We start from the raw sequence: 17,607 nt of genomic DNA, 5'->3' as shown, positions 1-17,607 counted from the left end.
TTAAATATTTGGTTTTCTTTTAGGCACAATGGACACCTAATATATTGACGTCTTTGGGTCCTCGCAGAAGGTGTGTTTACGCTGACGTCACAGCAGTTTGCCGAAGGGGTGAGTTAAATGTCTTTTCATTTCGTTGATTAAACCCTGATAGTGAAAAATAATGCGAGCCTTTGACATGTTACCACAATAATGGACACGTATAGAAACATTATTGTTTACGAACAATAAGCGCTATCGTCCAATTATAATAAATCACAAAGGAAGTGCTTACGAGCTAGCTAGTGAGCTAACTTCAGGCTAGCTAGTTTAGCAAAACAAGACATTGAAAGCTGGTGATTGTCTTCGTTAAGAATGTTTTTCTCTAATTCTTCGTTGATCAAAAACTTATTTGAGTGAAACAACGATTTCTAGTCAACACGGCAGCATTTGTAAGCTATGTATTGTTTAACTAATGTAGCTAACCTGTACTTATTAGATGTATGGTATTTACAGCGAACAAATTCTGGCTTTTCATAGATTTTGCTCAACAATTATTATTATTATTATTATTATTATTATGGTGTTGATCTGTTTAATTGAAAAATAATAAACCTCGGGACATCACCCCAAAGCTGTGCTTAAAATAAATTAAGGTTGAGAATGATTTTCCCTTCTTAAAAGTATTGTAACACAATTTCAACATTACTGCGGACCTGCGATGTTTATCTAAACTCCTTTTATAAATGTATAGTGCTGAACACTTGCCCAGAGCCAAGGTGACGAGCCCCATAAATCATTTTGCATTCGGCTTAACAACAAACTTATTTTAAATGTCTCAATTTGTGTGTAAAATTGTGCCTGAAAGATTCTTTCCTGAAGGTGGATGTTTTATTTTGTGAAAAGGTTCATTTGTATGATGCTTCTCCTGAGTAACACGTGTATCACAAAGAAACTATAATAACACTTTTTTTGTAAATGGTGGTAAAGTTTACCTTCTCTGTAAAGATAGATTTGCCTGGATGTGTTTAGTCCATAAACTACATATGTATACATTGTTGGCCACATTTATCAGTCAGTTTTGAGTCACATTATAACTCGAATCTCAATTCAGATCAAGGACTGACACATCGGCATCATGTTCCATGGCATACCAGTTACAGGAGGGGTGGGAGGAGGTAAGTCATTCTAATAAATCCAAGGTCTTCTAATGATGTATTCAAGTTAAAATCTCTCCTCCTTTCAACAGTAAAATACAGTTTATGTCACTCAAAGCATGTCATCTTTTTTTTCCACAGCTCCGGCAAACAAGCCTGAGTTATATGAGGTAAATGTAACAACTTATTTTGTGCTTTATCAATGATTTGGCAAACAGGATTTGAAGCTGTATAAACCCTAGAGCAGCACAATGATTAATGCAATTCAAATGATCTGTAATATATTATTTTTAATTGTTCTGGGGAAAATGTGTTAAACATACAATTGTATGGATGTTGCTACTCCAAGGCATATTTGTATTAAAACCGTACAAAAAAAGTAATATTCTACTAGTAAATCAATTACAAATCATTTATTTTCAGGAGGTGAAATTGTACAAAAATGCAAGAGAACGAGAGAAGTAAGTGTCCTATTTTTGACCAATTGCCAGCCTTATCCGAACACAGAGTACCCCAGGGATTCATCATACTGTTAGTGTTGTAACACATTTCTTCCCTGTTTCTGAAGGTATGATAACATGGCAGAGCTCTTTGCTGTTGTCAAGACCCTTCAGGCTCTGGAGAAGGCTTACATCAAAGACTGTGTCACGCCCAATGAGTGAGTTGTATTTGAGTTTATAAGTTGTAGGCCTGCTTTAAATGCTATATGGTTATATGTCATTTATAGTGCTGTTGGACTGCTGCTAGATCGCCCCTTGAGGTGTAGTGTTATTCCCATCCTCTTCGTCTTTTTTGAAACAATTAACACCATCAAATATGGATTGAAGCAGAATATTTAATTAGATACTTTTGTGTATAATGTTCATATTTTGGAAATGTTTTCCTTTTTTAATATAATATTTACTTTTGGGCTTTATAACACTGTGGAGTGTGGAAATGTTGGGATCACACAAGTTGCAACTCATATGTGACCTGCTCTATTGAAATCAGTCGCATTGTCCCGAACACACATTTTGAGTTGTATACACTGCTGGAAAGAGGATATTCCTAGCTTTCTAATGATATCAAGATTGTTTTTGTACTCCAAATATTAAGCAAAATATGTCACATTTATATAATGACTGTCACCGAGTCATCATTTTGAGAAAAAGGCCTTCAAAGTTTCCTCTTCTCTGGAATCCATCGATCTGATTGATTATTAGCGGAGCAAATTATCAAAATACTACGGAGGGAAGATATTTTCGTTTGGATTACTGGTTTGGGGGAAGTGTGTGTGTGTGTGTGTGTGTGTGTGTGTGTGTGTGTGTGTGTGTGTGTGTGTGTGTGTGTGTGTGTGTGTGTGTGTGTGTGTGTGTGTGTGTGTGTGTGTGTGTGTGTGTGTGTGTGTGTGTGTGTGTGTGTGTGTGTGTGTGTGTGTGTGTGTGTGTGTGTGTGTGTGTGTGTGTGTGTGTGTGTGTGTGTGTGTGTGTGTGTGTGTGTGTGTGTGTGTGTGTGTGTGTGTGTGTGTGTGTGTGTGTTTGCGTTTGTTTCCCGAGGGAAAACCCTCACGAGAAACACCGGCTGTTGTTATGCCTGCTGTGACGTTAAGTTACTCCGTTCTCCGCTTGTAATTATGCAGTTACAAGCTTCACAGTTGTATTTATCATCTGAATTTGCCGAAACAAGTTTAATATTCCGAAAGCCAAGACTTTGTTCAATTGAACAAACTGTAACGGACCCTGTGTTATTTATGATTACTCTTCGCTTACATTCATAAAGTCAGCCGGAGGGAGGGGGGGGGCGGCGCTGCGGAAGAGCAGATTGCCTGTCATCTTCCCTTTACAAGCTTCAAAAGTGTATTTATCATGTGAGTTTGGAAATAAAAGTTTCATATTCCGAAAACCAAGACTTTGTTGGTTTAGAATCAAACAAAAAACCCAAACCCCGAAAAAATTGTTTTTTACGCAATTCCAGGTTTATTTTGAAATGAGCCGTTGCGACTTCCGACTGATTTCGATAGAGCGGGCCACATATGAGGTTTCTATGTTGTTTTTAACGTGCAGTATTCTGTTCCAGGTACACCGCCTCCTGCTCCAGGCTGCTGGTCCAGTACAAGGCCGCCTTCAAACAGGTGCAGGGCTCTGATGTGGGCTCCATCGATGATTACTGCAGAAAGTACAGAGTGAGTTTTTCTTTTGAAGAGCAGATGATTTAATGAACTATTTAACGTTGTGAACATTTTCACAAATGGGCAATGCAGGTGTTCTACCAATTGCAGTTATATATATATATATATATATATATATATATATTTATATTTATATTTATATATATGTTGTTCCTATTATTTTTCTTTGTCAAAATGTAACTTTTTTTATTTTCTTTCATAGCTCGACTGCCCACTAGCCATGGAAAGGATTAAGGAGGACCGGCCAATCACCATCAAGGATGACAAGGGCAACCTGAACCGCTGCATTGCAGATATAGTTTCTGTACGTCCTCTCTGCTCTCCGTCATATTAAACTCCAACAGGAGGCTTATTTTGGAAGTGTGCCGTGATAAAAAATGTTTGTTTATGAAATTATTTAGTGTTTTCAGCTCAAGCACTCAGTGGTTGAAGTGGTTACACTTAATTTGGCTCATCCAGTCGTATCAACGGCCGGCTTTTATTTACCAATATAATTGGCTGATAGACGGTTGGATTTTTAGCAAAGAATGTGCTCTGTTTTTGTCGCTGGTAAAACCAAAAGTATTTCTTGTTGATGAATGTGCAAGTCTCATTGTTCGTCACCTTCTCTTTCAGCTCTTCATCACTGTGATGGACAAGCTCAGACTGGAGATCAGGGCCATGGATGAGGTAAATACAACAAAAAAGTATAAAAGTGTAATAAACCTTTTAGAAACTACTGTGACACTGATTATTTTCTATTGGTCCAGATCCAGCCAGACCTGAGGGAGCTGATGGAAACCATGAACAGAATGAGCAACATGCCTCCAGACTCAGAGGCTAAGGACAAAGTCAGCCTCTGGTGAATCTTGACATTTATTCTATTATTTGGTCTCCTTATGAGTAGGTTATGCGAAATGTAATGTTTATTTAGTTGAAGCGTCTTTGCGGTTGATACCTAAACAGACACTTAGTAAATCCCAATAGTAACTGCATATTTACTGTGTAAATCCTTTTTGTTTTTTTGGGCTTTTTGTCAAAGAGGTAGTGAACAAGTCAAGAAGTGCTTTAATATATTTATGCAAAGGGAGATTCTTTTCTTATACCTAGTTATAAAACTTATTTAATGGATATCAACAAGTGGACAATTTCCTTGACTGCTTGTATAAGTTAAACCAGTAGTGCTAAACGTAGGCCAGTCTGTTATAAGTCTTAACAAACGGTTGTTGTGTTTTCTCCTCAGGCTGGCCACCCTCAGCAGCATGTCGGCCTCAGACGAGTTGGATGATAATCAGGTGCGCCAGATGCTGTTTGATCTGGAGTCGGCTTACAATGCCTTCAACCGCTTCCTCCACTCCTCCTAAAGCCTCGGCCCATCATCGATCCACCTGTCTGAAATTCTGACTCTAATATCTATTAAGTTAAAAAAAACACTCTTCCTTCTCCCTCTGGCTATTGATGGGGCAGGTTCAGATCTGGACGGGGTCTAGATCTGTCTCACATCAGCCCATTTCTTTTCGTATGTCGTTTTTATTCATATTGTGTACTATTCAAACTCCTCGCCTCGTGTACTTCAGTGTCTGGGACATCATGATGCCTGCAGCCTTGCCCCCCAGGCTTAATCTGTGCTGTGAGACACTCCATTGGCCTCTTTTCTAACCAAACTTGTGTGAAAAAACCTTTAACATTGGCTGTAAATTCTGCTCTGGACAAAACAGTTTACTTCTAACTTTGTACTGTAATATCAAAAAGGTCTAATTTTATACTTTTGCAGAGCACCAACAAAGAAGCATGATACAATTATTACGGGCAAAGTCTGCAGATTAAGAAAAGGCTGCAACAGCCAAAGCCTTTCTCATTGGAAAGATAAATATATATTTTTTTCTTTTTGGTACCTTAATTCTATCCACTGCCGGCCACTTAGGCTCGGATTAGCATTTTCTGTTCTGTATTACATTTTGTTTTTCTATCACTTTTAATGCAGGACCTGCAGGTTCTGAAGCTGACATACTTAGTCTCTCAGTTAATAGAAAAGGAATGCAGCTTTAATAATGTATGGACTTTAATGTTAAACTGCACTTCAGATTAATACTTATATTGAAATGTTGGTGGAAGAAGTTGTTTGTGTACATTTTCTAGCCCTTTTTTCTGTTAACAAACCTAATCCATATTTCCTTTACAAGTGAGGGCTGGCCACATGAAGTAGGTAAAGCGAGGTGGACACACCCCCTCTTCATTTTGCTTGCGAAATATGTTTCAACCCTCAAACATCATTAGGGAAAACATATTTATTAAGAATTATCATTGTAAATAATAGTTTTGATTTTAAATAAGAGCATGTAACACCTTTTTAGAAATAAAAATGAAAAATCTACCTCCATCTTTGTTGTGTGATTTGTTCAAAGTTTTGTCTTTAGACTGTGTAAAATATTTAACATCTTATGTGACATCTTAAGAAATGTTCCAAGAGGGCAGGTGTCAGGATATTAAGAAATGTGAAGGGACTAAATAGTACTTGCTGTACGGCTTATTCAACGAGATGTTATTTTGATTATACTGGGCAGCTGTGGCTCTGGAGCGGTTGCTTTAATGTTGGCGGTTTGAAACAAGGACCCTGCAATTTCCTAGGTCAAGATTCTGAACCCCAAATTGCTCCCGATCACTAAGCCACTAGTGATTGTGTGTGATTTTTTTTTTCTGTGTCAATGTATGTCTTGGCTTTGGTTGTAAAGTGCTTTGAGTCGTTAATACATTTAGAAAGGCAATATATAAATGGTAACCTTTCCATTTTGTTCCTCCTAAGAGGGTACTCCAGCAGTTTATTTGAGGAACTTGCCGAACCATGTAAGAAACAAAGTTAAAATTGATACAGCAGTGGTTGAGATGACCTGATTTAACCCCAGAAAGAATGACTCCTACATTTCCCATAATTCAACTCAGTAGCAGCTTTTATTAGCAACAGTTCAAAAGTCAGGATTTCATAAAGTCGAAGTCTCCCATGAAAAGATGAAATGGCAAAGGTCTAATCTTTACTGTTTTAATTGCCTTTTTGCATGTTTATCAGTTTTTATTTCAAGGTTAATCATTTACTTCAACTACTGTTTCTCTCTGAAGTCACATTGTATTATGGGTTATCCATTGTTGACCATGGACATAGTTGAAGCACCTTATTGTTCATTACTTGTGAGGACAGGTCCCAGTGAGCTAAAGTCGAAACTAGAAAAGCAGTCAAACAGATACCAGGCGGTGCTATTAACTTGAAAACAAGTTTGCAAAACACTTTGCATGATGCAAAAGTGTACAAACATAACTACGGTCTTTCTATAATCCCATTGCCTCACCCATTTTGTATAGTACTAATCTCCTTGATCACACCAGATGTCCCATGGCCGGCCCCTAACACCTCTTATACAATAAAGCAAAGACAAACAAGCCTTTTTTTATGGTGTATGTTACAGATCTCTCTGTGGATAGCTCTATTGTGGCCTTTCTGTGTCTCTTCGTAGTTGCTGTGTGTCTATTTTGGATTATTTGTGGTTGCTTTGCCTCTTTGAGCGTTTGAGCTCATTTTGTGTTTCTTTGAGCTAATTATTTATCAATGTGGCTGGTCGTCAATTTTTCCCATACATCTTGTATGTCTCTTTTTGATATTGGTATGCCTCTGTAAGTTTTTTTTTTTTAGCCCTTCTTAGGTATTTTATGTCATTTTGCAGTTGCTTTGCGTGTCGTTGTAGTCTTGTTGGTTTTTTTTTGTGGTCTGTTCGTGTTCATTTCTTTGCTCTTTGTGATTGTGTAACACACTTTGTGTTGACATCTTTTTGAGTAAAGTTGTATCTCTCTGAAGTTAGTTTGTTTCGCTTTGTAGTGGTTTTATGTATTTGTGTTAATTTCTCTTGAAGTGACTGACAGTTTTTGGATAAGGACGTGACACGGTTGGCCCCTGTGTCTGGGTAGCATTTTATGCTGCGGCTCCTTTAAGAAACCAGACAGCAGCGTTACCAGGACGACAAGTAGAGACAAACGTGTACGTTTTAGTCAGTTTGCATCAGCAGAGGAGGGGAGTATCAAAACTTGCGGAGATAATTAAATATCACCTTCACAAATAACAACACATTTTGTACAGTACAAATTATATGTATCAGTCACTTAATTGAGTTAAAAACTAACCTGCTGCTTTTCGACCGACGGTGATAGTTAAACAGTAAACGACGCGATGTCTGACAGCACTTTGTGGATTATCATGTCGCTGCTGGATAAAATACAGAACTAGCCTGCAGAAAAACGTTTTTTTTTGTAATGGAAATCAACACAAGTGTCTGAAGTAACTCGCTTTACCATTCATTCACTTCCGCCAACGGTGTTAACTACTGTTTTCCGAGAATTCAAGATCTTTTTCAGGAATAATCAAAGAGTGTGGAAATGCTTTCTGCATGAGCAAGAGGACTGTTAAAAAATGAGCAAAAAATATCAATCAACAAACGTTTCTGAGGTGGAGGACCACATTTCTCTAAAGTATGAAATCAAGAAGAGACTTGGAAAAGGGGTGAGTGACTTTCTGCCTCTTCATTTACTAGATTCAAAATGGAAACGTGTATTTATTTACCCCTGGCCAGAGGTGGAAGAAGTACTCAGATATTGTACATAAGTTAAAACAAAGTACAACATGTTACTGTAAAAGTATTAGCATCAAAATATACTTAAAGTACTACAAGTAAAAGTAGTCATTATGCAAACTGTCCCACTTCAGAACAATATAGGATATGTGTTGATTATAATTATTGATGCATTAATGTGTTTATCAAAGCTGCTATAGGTGCAGCTAAATGTATTTATTTTGTAGGGTATCCAGTGAATGTTACCAGGTGTAACTAAAGTCTTATAAGTGTTGTATATTAAACATCAAAGTAAGTAACTAAAGGTATTACATAAGTGTTGTAGAGTAAAAGTACAGGATTTACCTCTGAACTGTAATGGAGTAGAAGTACAAAGTGCAGTACTTTCGTAAATGTAATACACAACTCCTTATCGCAAAAAGGTTTTATGAGTTGCCAAACGCTTTCAATGCTGATTATACCAACAACCTGTTCACAACAACCTGCTGGGCACCTGTACATTAATTTTTTAACCCCGTTTAAGACACATTCCTGAAATTATTCAGACTTAAATCTCTCCATGATGTTGCAATGAAAGGTTTATTTACGATAAAGTCTTTCTTTGCAGATCAGCTGTTGTGTGAGGACACTTATTCCCTTCAGAGTGCAACCCGTCTCTGTTTTCCTTCTTGCCACAGGACTATTCGTAGCTTGGTTTCTTTCCATAAACTGTCCACAGAGACTCACAAATTGCTGCTCTGCTGTGTACAATGACCAGGTGGTGACTGACACGTACACAAGTGTTATTGGCTAACTGCACACACCTGTCCTGAAGGCGGAGGTGACTCATGCTGTTTAACCTTGTCTGCTTTGATACTGGCATCCTTTCATGTTGTGCTTCAGGTACCTATAATTAGAAGCACTGTTTGGCTTCAAGATCCAAAGGTTTTATTTTCATATGCACAGTAGCTGCAGTGTAGTCATGGCTATGAATATCTTAAGTGCTTCTCCATGTTTAGTTCTGACCCGTCCCAGAAGACCTGAGAGGCATAAAACAATAAAAATAAAAAAAATAGTGCAAAACAACAAAACTAATATAAAATACAAGTGAACTAGTTTCACGTGTATTTAGTTTAGTTACAATAAGAGTGACCTGCATCACTGCTGCCTCTGTTATGCTTCACTTCATCGCCTTTATCCGCACCCTAACTCTCCTTTCACAATGGATTTTTCGTCATGGATGTAGCTACTATTGAGGGCACAGAGGTCATGTCCTCACATTTTTGTGATCAGATGTGCATTTGACATGTTTTATAATTAAAAGTTACACATTTACACAAGCCACAAATTAAAAGTGGTGCAATAATGACTTTTGAACCACTTTTAATATGTTTCCTTTACTTATGCAGTTGAAAACAATATTAATGTGTGACAGAATATCATCCTCCTCATGCATGGCGATCTGATGTTACCATGTTGTGTCTCTCTCAGGCTTATGGCATTGTATGGAAAGCTGTTGACAGACAAACAGGCGAGATCGTGGCCGTGAAGAAGATCTTTGACGCCTTCAGGAACAGGACGGATGCCCAGGTGAGTGCTTGATGACCTTTTTAATAGAAAGATAAGATCGGCTAATGATTCAATAGAGCAGGAGGCTTGTGTGTCCTTTTAGAGTTCACATCCTAATTGTACATTTCTTTTCTTTTGCAGCGGACATTCAGGGAAATCATGTTCCTCCAGGTATCAATTATCATCATACTATCATTCTCTTGAATTTAACTCCAAAAACGTTTACTGTAAATAGTTTTTGTATTGAAGGTATGTATGCTGATACTGCTACAGTAGTTGTACCATGCCTTTCTTAATCAGCACAGCACTGTTTATTTTTCCATTAATGTTACGTCACAGCTGATTGCTTTATAGGCAGGAACATACTGGAAAGGTTTCTGAACTGAATTTGCAGCTGTTTAGTTTACTGTGTGCAAACCATTGAGCAATGACACTGCTGGTGACACACTGGGGTAAAAACCAGACAGCAGCAGAGACTTCAGTTTTCTTAATATCCTCAAGGTCAATGGCAATGACCAGCAACAATGTTCCCTTATCACTTACGTGTATATCTTTATTTCTTTTACAATTTCCTAAGATCATAAAATATCTTAATATTATCATTTTATTGAGCCAGACAATGATGTACATTCAGCACCTTGTTGTGTAAATGCTCATCTCCATTTATACACAATGATTCACGGCCATTCACAGATATTAAACAGATTATAGTGACAATACATGATTGTATTTAGAAATTCAAATCAAAATCTAGGAATAGTAACACAAATATTGATTTCTACCTTTTACTTTGATTTCCTTGTGTAACATATCCTTGAGTATTTATTTGCTGACCTACATCCATGTGACCTTCAGCTGTGTTTCTGGCCCCTTAATCAGCTGTTGTTAAGTTTCAGTAAAATTCCAGTGTTGTTGTAATGGGTTTTATAGTGACCATTATGTAACTTGTTGTTTTCACAACCTTTACACAAAAAGCGCCAGTCATCATTATTAGTCTGAAACTGTTGCTTCTGTTACTACATCTCCCCTTTCTGTTACAGGAGTTTGGCGATCATCCCAACATCGTCCAACTTCTAAATGTCGTCAGAGCTCAAAATGATAAAGACATTTATCTTATCTTTGAGTATATGGGTGAGTGTTTGGGAAGTTTTGTACACTTCAAGAAAGAATCGTTTGATGCTTTGACGCACTAAGGGAACAGTAAAGATTACAGAAGCGCTTATTAGTTTAACTAATGTGTGTGTGTGTGTGTGTGTGTGTGTGTGTGTGTGTGTGTGTGTGTGTGTGTGTGTGTGCGTGCGTGCGTGCGTGCGTGCGTGCGTGCGTGCGTGCGTGCGTGTGTGTGTGCGTGTGTTTGGCTGGCTGCACTGTCTTACTGCTGAGTCCACACACTGGCCTCGCCCTTCTCTGCAGTATAAACCATGAATACAGCAGCATTCAGCACAGACCTCCACTGTTTCTCCCTGGCACTTAAATTACAATACTTTGCTAAAATGATTGTGTATTTTAATTCGGAGAAGCCTGGATTCACAATTCATCCATTTGTGTTACTATAACAGTCATATTGTTATAATCCATTTTTTGTTCTGCTTGTAACAGATACCGACCTGCATGCAGTGATAAAGAAAGGCACCCTTCTGAAGGACATCCACAAACGTTATGTGATGTACCAGCTCTTCAAAGCCATCAAATACCTGCACTCAGGAAATGTTATCCACAGGGACCATAAGGTACAGTAGGCGGGTGGAGAATATTAAGCAACAGGCATGAATGCATTTTCCTTTATCTTCTTTTGTGGTAGTTGATTACTTTCCCAATTCATGAAGGGAGACATTACAGTTTATTACTTACAGGTTACATTAATACAATTATTTGTTATATCACAAGTGTTCTGAAAATGTATGTTTAAAATGCAAATGAGGCATTATCTAATGCAAATTCTTTAGTGAATTAAATTAATCTAGATAAGAAAATATACAAACTCTTTTTTGGCCTGTAGTCACTTTCATACATTTCTGGTTTGAGGTCTTCTTTTATTTGACTTCTTCAAATTCCTTTTTATGTTCAACCCAGTAGAAAAAGGGGAGGGGTAGGAATCAATAAATGTTTGGCATTTTCTCAACTCCTATGCAAATCCAAGCCATTACTTAAGTCCAAAATACTGTGTATGTTAACACATTCTGTAAGACTTGCTAGTCTGCGGAAAATCAGCTGACACTATAATATCCTCTGTTTCAAACTGACTAAAATGTCCTTCCTTCTTTCTGCCAGTTGTCTGTTGTTGCATCTCTTTTCACTGTTTTCATATCATGGTCAAGCTGCTTGAATTAACCTCTCTGTAAATACGTGAAAACTGAACTATTATTGTCCCTGTGAAGAATGTTTCTCTTGTCTGTGTTTCCCACAGCCATCCAACGTGTTGCTGGACACCGACTGTGTAGTCAAGCTGTGTGATTTCGGCTTGGCCAGATCGCTCAATCAGATCCAAGAGGACAGTGGGAATCCAGCGCTGACGGAGTACGTGGCGACGCGGTGGTACCGAGCTCCTGAGATCCTGCTGGGGTCCACAAGGTATCAACTGTGATGAGTGATGTGTCGACCACTTTAGGCGCTTATTACAACACATGTCAGCATTCACACACATTCATACAGAGGCTTTTATACAAGGGGCTAGGAGAGATGAACACACACTTACACACACTGTTGGCCATGCCATGAGTCGAGCATTGGGATTTGGGGTTCAGTATCTGCTTGGGTCTGCTTGTTCTTCACAGCAGTGGTTTTAAAAGGACAGTTGACCCAAAATAAAAAAATACATAATTTCCTCTCACCTTTATTGCTTTTTATCATCTAAATTGTTTTGTTGTTAGTTTTGTTTATGTTGGCAATATCAGAAATTAAGATATCCGCCTTTCAAATATCTACAGAGCACTACACTGCTCAACATTCCAAAAATATTTCATGGTGTGACCCCTTTACTTAAGATAATCAACAAACAGTTTAATATCGGAACTACTTTTCTTTCTACATATCAAAGAATGATCTCACTCTTATCCAAGCCTCTCACCCAAGTGTAGATGCACACATTACTTCTGCGAGGTGATGCACCTTGGGGTTGTAATTTCTATGACTGATACCTCAGACATTCGGCAACTCACCCAAATACTCATTTTAAATGGATTAATAGTGCTACAGGTAAAAAGAAATAAATGTATTTTGATCTGGGGGAAAAATGTACCTCTAAACCAAGTGAATTCCAATGACTGAACTGTGTGTGTGTAGTTATGAGTGTACCAGACTTTGAGAAGTACATCTTGTCCAAAGGTACACTAAAGGTGTGGACATGTGGAGCCTCGGCTGTATCCTGGGAGAAATGCTGCTGGGGGAAGCGCTGTTCCCTGGGACGTCCACCATCAACCAGATAGAAAAGATCATGACCACCATACCCCACCCCAGCCCAGAAGGTGATTCAAAACACCCACACTGCACTTTCAGTAAAGGACTGCAATCATCACTATGAATTAATTAAAAGCAATTTCCTTTTCAGATATTCTAGCAATCAAGTCTGAATATGGATCCTCTGTGATTCAGAGAATGTTACTAAAGTAAGAAAACGTTTTGTATTATTTTGTGATTTAATAACCCTGCCTAGCCTTTTCTCGACTTGTAACTCCTGGTATAGAGCTAGTTTTGTTAGTAACACTAACACATTTCCTTCCTTCCACTTTGAAGATTATTATCAGGGCTTTCAAGAGCGGGGGGGCTGATAACACGCTCTGAGAGCAGCAGCTTTGATTATTGCAGAGGTGCAATGACGCAACAGTGACAAAGCAGCATCATAAACTAAGCAATGACAGCTGTGAAACACCACCTTGTTTGTTGCAGAGAAATGAGAAGGACAGGGAGAGTCAAATTGTTTGCTTGAATAATCTCCAAAGCTTTGCTATATTTTAAAAGTATCAGTATTCTTATGTATCCATCTTTTACTCTTCTTAGTTAAATATTGACACCTCAAAATTGTCCTCTCAACCGAGTTTCTTCCTCCTGGTGCTTTCTTAACAACATTTATGAACAAGGTCTGTGAGATTTCATTGCATTAACTGTACAGTATGGTTTTGATAAGATGGATACATGGAATACAAAAGACAATGTTTCTCATTCTGAGACATTTCATTATTTGTAATCTATTTTTTTAAATAATAGTACACAATGCTAAACATCCAAAAAAAAGGTTTAAATATGACTCTTCCTTCCTTCCCCAGACCACAGGTGCCTTTGGAGCATCTTCTCCAGCCTTCTGTGCCTCCAGATGCTCTGGACCTGTTGAGAGGTTTGCTTGTTTTTAACCCAGACAAGCGACTGACCGCTGAGCAAGCCCTGCAACACCCATATGTAGCCAGGTATTAAAGATCAATAATTCCAATTCATTGAAGGATAAGTAACTGTGGTTTTCCTTACAGCAAAATGATTGAGAGATATGTGTTTTCGATAGTAAAATCGATAGTTTGTTATTCTGCCCGTGCTAAATTGAAATAAGTATTTAAATAATAGGAGCATATTACCATTTGGTGCTTTCACTTACTATCATTTCTATCTCTCGAGGTTTCACAATCCAGCCAAGGAGCCCGCCCTTAACTACGATGTAGTGCTTCCAGTGGATGATGATGTACAACTATCTGTGGTTCAGTACCGCAACACACTTTATGAGGTACAAAATGAGTGTGAAAGGTTCAGAAGGAAACAACAACAATGTCATCTTTACACAGTAGGCCATATTGCAAAGAAGTGTATTGCAAACAAATCATTTTGACCTTTGGTCTGATCACAGTGATTAAACCCAATGATCCTCCTCTCTACCTGCAGATGATGCTGGAGAGGAGAACTAATCAGGGGATGCTGAGGCTAATCCAACCGAAGGACGGACGCTCTGTCAGAAGCGTTGAGAAGCCCAATGTGAAGGAGAAAGTAGAGAAGGGACTAGTCAAAGCGAGTGGGGACAATGACCATAAGGGGGAAACACAACACGTAAAGACTGAAGAGTCAAACCCAGAGCCTTTACAAACAGCCGTCCCTGAACCTGCACCTGTGTCAACCCCGCCTGCTGTGGAGAAGAGGAGTCCCTTATCGAGTCCCTTATCGAGTCCCTTATCGAGTCCCTTATCGAGTCCCGACGGTTTGGGAAAACTCACCTACAACCCCATCACACATGCCCCAAGTATGTCTGAATTACTTGTTCTCCAAACAGGGCTGTTACTTTTAATTGTATGTAAAGTGTCTCTGAGTATTGGGAAAAGCACTATACAAATCCCATGAATTATTACTATTATTATTATACAATATGTTCATAGCGCAGGGTATTAAATACTGGGAAGATTTGTAATTTGATTAAATGTTTTGTATGCTTGTTTAAAGTAACAATTGTTTCACAAGTTCACAATGCAGCTTTATAATTATTCAAAAGATCCTGCTCTATATCCTCCTACACTTTTAAAACCCAAAGTATAAAATTATTTGTTCTCTTTTGGAGACATCTCTAAGTTCTCCTTAAACCCATTATTCCAAAAGTGGATTACAGGCTCGGTGTGGTATTATATATTCTATGAACAAGCGTAAAGACCTGAATAATGTCACCTCCATGTCCCCTATGTACTTAAGGGAGCTGGGGTTGGGGTTAACATAACATATAAAAAGAATGTTGTTTTTGGTATTTGGGTCTCAAACACACACTATTAATACATACCTTCAGATAGAAAACACAGCTTCTTCTTTGTTTTATTCAGATGCTTTTGTCCGGAGTCCGGCTGGTCCTCCTCATCACGGCTTCTCCACTGCAGCAGGCAGGAAACACGTGGGACCGACCAGTAATGGAAGTGCAACAACATCACCAACAGAGGGCAGCAACACTGATGAAGTAATCAACAGACCTCAGCTCACTCAATGTTCAGTTTTGTTTTCCTTTGCTGCCTGTGATGTGATCTTGTTTTGTTTTTACTTTCTTTTTTTCTCTTCTTGCACTGTTTCCTACTCGCATTAGTTCTGTGTCTCATTTTGTATGCTGCTCTCTCTTATCACTACCCTCACAAGTCCATGGATCAGATTCTCCAGCGTGGTCGCTCCGCCCCTGTGGCCCACACCCGCTCCTTCTCCTCGACCTTAAACCAAACCCAGAACCACCCGCTGGTTCGCAAGGAAGAGCCCTCCCTGCCCTCTGGGCTGTACGTCACATCTGCCCGCCTGGTCAGTCCACCACTCCTCAGGACTTTTCAAATATGACTCAATGCCACAATGCAATTTAAGGTTATTATACGTGATGAAATATTGATTCAGAGGTAGAACATATGAAAATAGTTGTATTTTTCTTATTTGTCCACTTCTTTTATGACTTACCTCGTTGCTTACATTGTTTTCACCCTTTGTCACGGCTCATTTACATGATTAAGTCAATCTTATCACTCCTTATTTAAAGAATTCACTCACTTTTTCACCTTTGCCCATGATGCATTTGAAAAGTCAGGAAATTGTCTTTTTCTATAATTTACTAATATGAAGATGGAGTGGCCAAACGAGGTGTGTCTAACTTTCTTTTTCTTCCCTTGCAGAACCAGCGCTCCAACCCTCCGGTTCGTGAGGCTCGGCCCCCAACACGCTTCAGCAAGAAAGTGTATCAGAGTAACTGTAATGTGGCCGCAGCAGGCGACCCTCGAGCCAAACTGGGCAGCTATTGCCAGGCCTATGGCACGATCAACAAGACTGATCTGGACAATCTGCTACGAAGCCGCCCGTACAATCAGTAGCTGCTGCCATGTCAGCGGTCACATATGTGTCACATGTGTTAACACACAACAAAGTTTGCCCTGCAATAGAATGTTAGCAACGAGGCAAACTAAAACAAGGCTTGTAAAACGAAACTGTGATGACTGTTACACTGATTGTATAATATGTAGATGGTATTCTTTGGAGATGTGTGTGTTTCATGATCCAAACCGTGACAATTTATACAAATATGTAAAATTCATATTACGTTTATCAAATTGAACCAGCATTTCAGGAACCTTTGTTTATGTAAGGCCAACATGTTTCGCTCTGTATCATCTCTCACAAGGTTGGATTACTAACCAGACAAACCCAAGACCTTCAGCTTTTAAGGTGACTCAGTTTGGAGTCATCTACACATTTCTTTGGTAATATGCACCTTTTATAGCACATTATCAGTTTAAATGTTTACTTGTCTATGTGTTAGAGAATGTGTGTCAATATTGACATGTTAAACTCATTCGCAAACACAGGGTCAACATGGCCTCCGACATACTGTACTTCTTACCCATGAAGTGGCCCACTAAAAGGGTCAAACAAGCCATGATTTAGCCTTAATGGTTTATGCACATTAGGCGATTTGCTTTTAGCCGAAAACAGAATATCTGTACAATTTGCAAATAGATATTTAAATTGATAATATAAAATAGTATTTTTTATGTGAATTCAGAAGCAATACTTGTTCATATTGTGTACAGAAAGTAACAATATTTGTGTTTATAATGTTAAACAGACTTGGGTGACTGTGGCAGCAGACCAGCATAAAGTGTAATAATAAACAGAGTTGGAAATGATCTTGATTTCACCTGACATATTGAACAAAACACATGATATCACGTCAAGCCAAAACACACACAATACGCAACAGGACCTCCAGGTACTTGATTGAAAAAACTGATTAAAACTTGGATAAAAATATTATATACAAAAATGTGTGCTAAGGTTGAAAGCAGGTATGGGCTAATTTTAACAAAAATATATACTTCCTCGTTGTACAATCTATAAAACACCATCAATAATGTATTTATTATATTATAATCTGAATCTGCAAAGTATAGAGTAGGCTGTCAGTTAATTGTAGTTGATTCAATATTTCCTTTAAAATTACAGGGAAGTTGAGGTACAAAAGTTGATTTGGATTAATGATGTGAAATATAATCAACACTTAGATAAACCTGGAGTAAAATTCACAAGCTAACTGCAGTATACAAAGTAATTCAAACTTGCTGCACCTTTACCAGCTTTGATAACACTTTAATACATAAATAACTATAATCAAAAGATATCATATATTATTCTGGATTGGGCCAATCTGCATAAAGAGTACTTTACTTTTGGTACTCTAAGTAGCCTA

General features: G+C 38.4%; 2 protein-coding genes across 3 annotated transcripts; both read left to right on the top strand.

Annotated features, from left to right (window-relative positions):
• The first annotated feature begins 48 nt into the window (after positions 1-48).
• vps28 (VPS28 subunit of ESCRT-I) lies at positions 49-5,653 on the top strand. Its single transcript, XM_079654711.1, has 10 exons — positions 49-108; positions 1,091-1,154; positions 1,275-1,303; positions 1,557-1,594; positions 1,702-1,791; positions 3,189-3,294; positions 3,503-3,604; positions 3,916-3,969; positions 4,050-4,141; positions 4,523-5,653. The coding sequence occupies exons 2-10, from the start codon at positions 1,115-1,117 to the stop codon at positions 4,641-4,643; spliced, it is 672 nt and encodes a 223-aa protein (XP_079510837.1). The 5' UTR covers positions 49-108; positions 1,091-1,114; the 3' UTR covers positions 4,644-5,653.
• Positions 5,654-6,740: 1,087 nt separating this feature from the next.
• mapk15 (mitogen-activated protein kinase 15) lies at positions 6,741-17,047 on the top strand. 2 transcript variants are annotated; one of them, XM_079654031.1, is made up of 15 exons: positions 6,742-7,822; positions 8,500-8,712; positions 9,363-9,461; positions 9,582-9,611; positions 10,481-10,571; positions 11,040-11,170; positions 11,848-12,011; positions 12,765-12,904; positions 12,988-13,045; positions 13,703-13,840; positions 14,043-14,148; positions 14,304-14,655; positions 15,221-15,351; positions 15,525-15,677; positions 16,040-17,047. In XM_079654031.1, exons 4-15 carry the CDS (start codon positions 9,600-9,602, stop codon positions 16,232-16,234), a joined length of 1,671 nt encoding a protein of 556 aa, XP_079510157.1. In that variant the 5' UTR covers positions 6,742-7,822; positions 8,500-8,712; positions 9,363-9,461; positions 9,582-9,599; the 3' UTR covers positions 16,235-17,047. The 2 variants fall into 2 exon arrangements, with proteins under 2 accessions (XP_079510156.1, XP_079510157.1); XM_079654030.1 differs by lacking the exon at positions 8,500-8,712 and having other exon boundaries at positions 6,741-7,822.
• The last annotated feature ends 560 nt before the right edge of the window (positions 17,048-17,607 follow it).

This window comes from Notothenia rossii (genome assembly GCF_949606895.1).
Source record: "Notothenia rossii genome assembly, chromosome: 10".
Classification (NCBI taxonomy): Eukaryota; Metazoa; Chordata; class Actinopteri; order Perciformes; family Nototheniidae; genus Notothenia; species Notothenia rossii.
The sequence above is the reverse complement of the archived record's forward strand: the minus strand, read 5'-3'. Positions and strand labels throughout refer to the sequence as shown.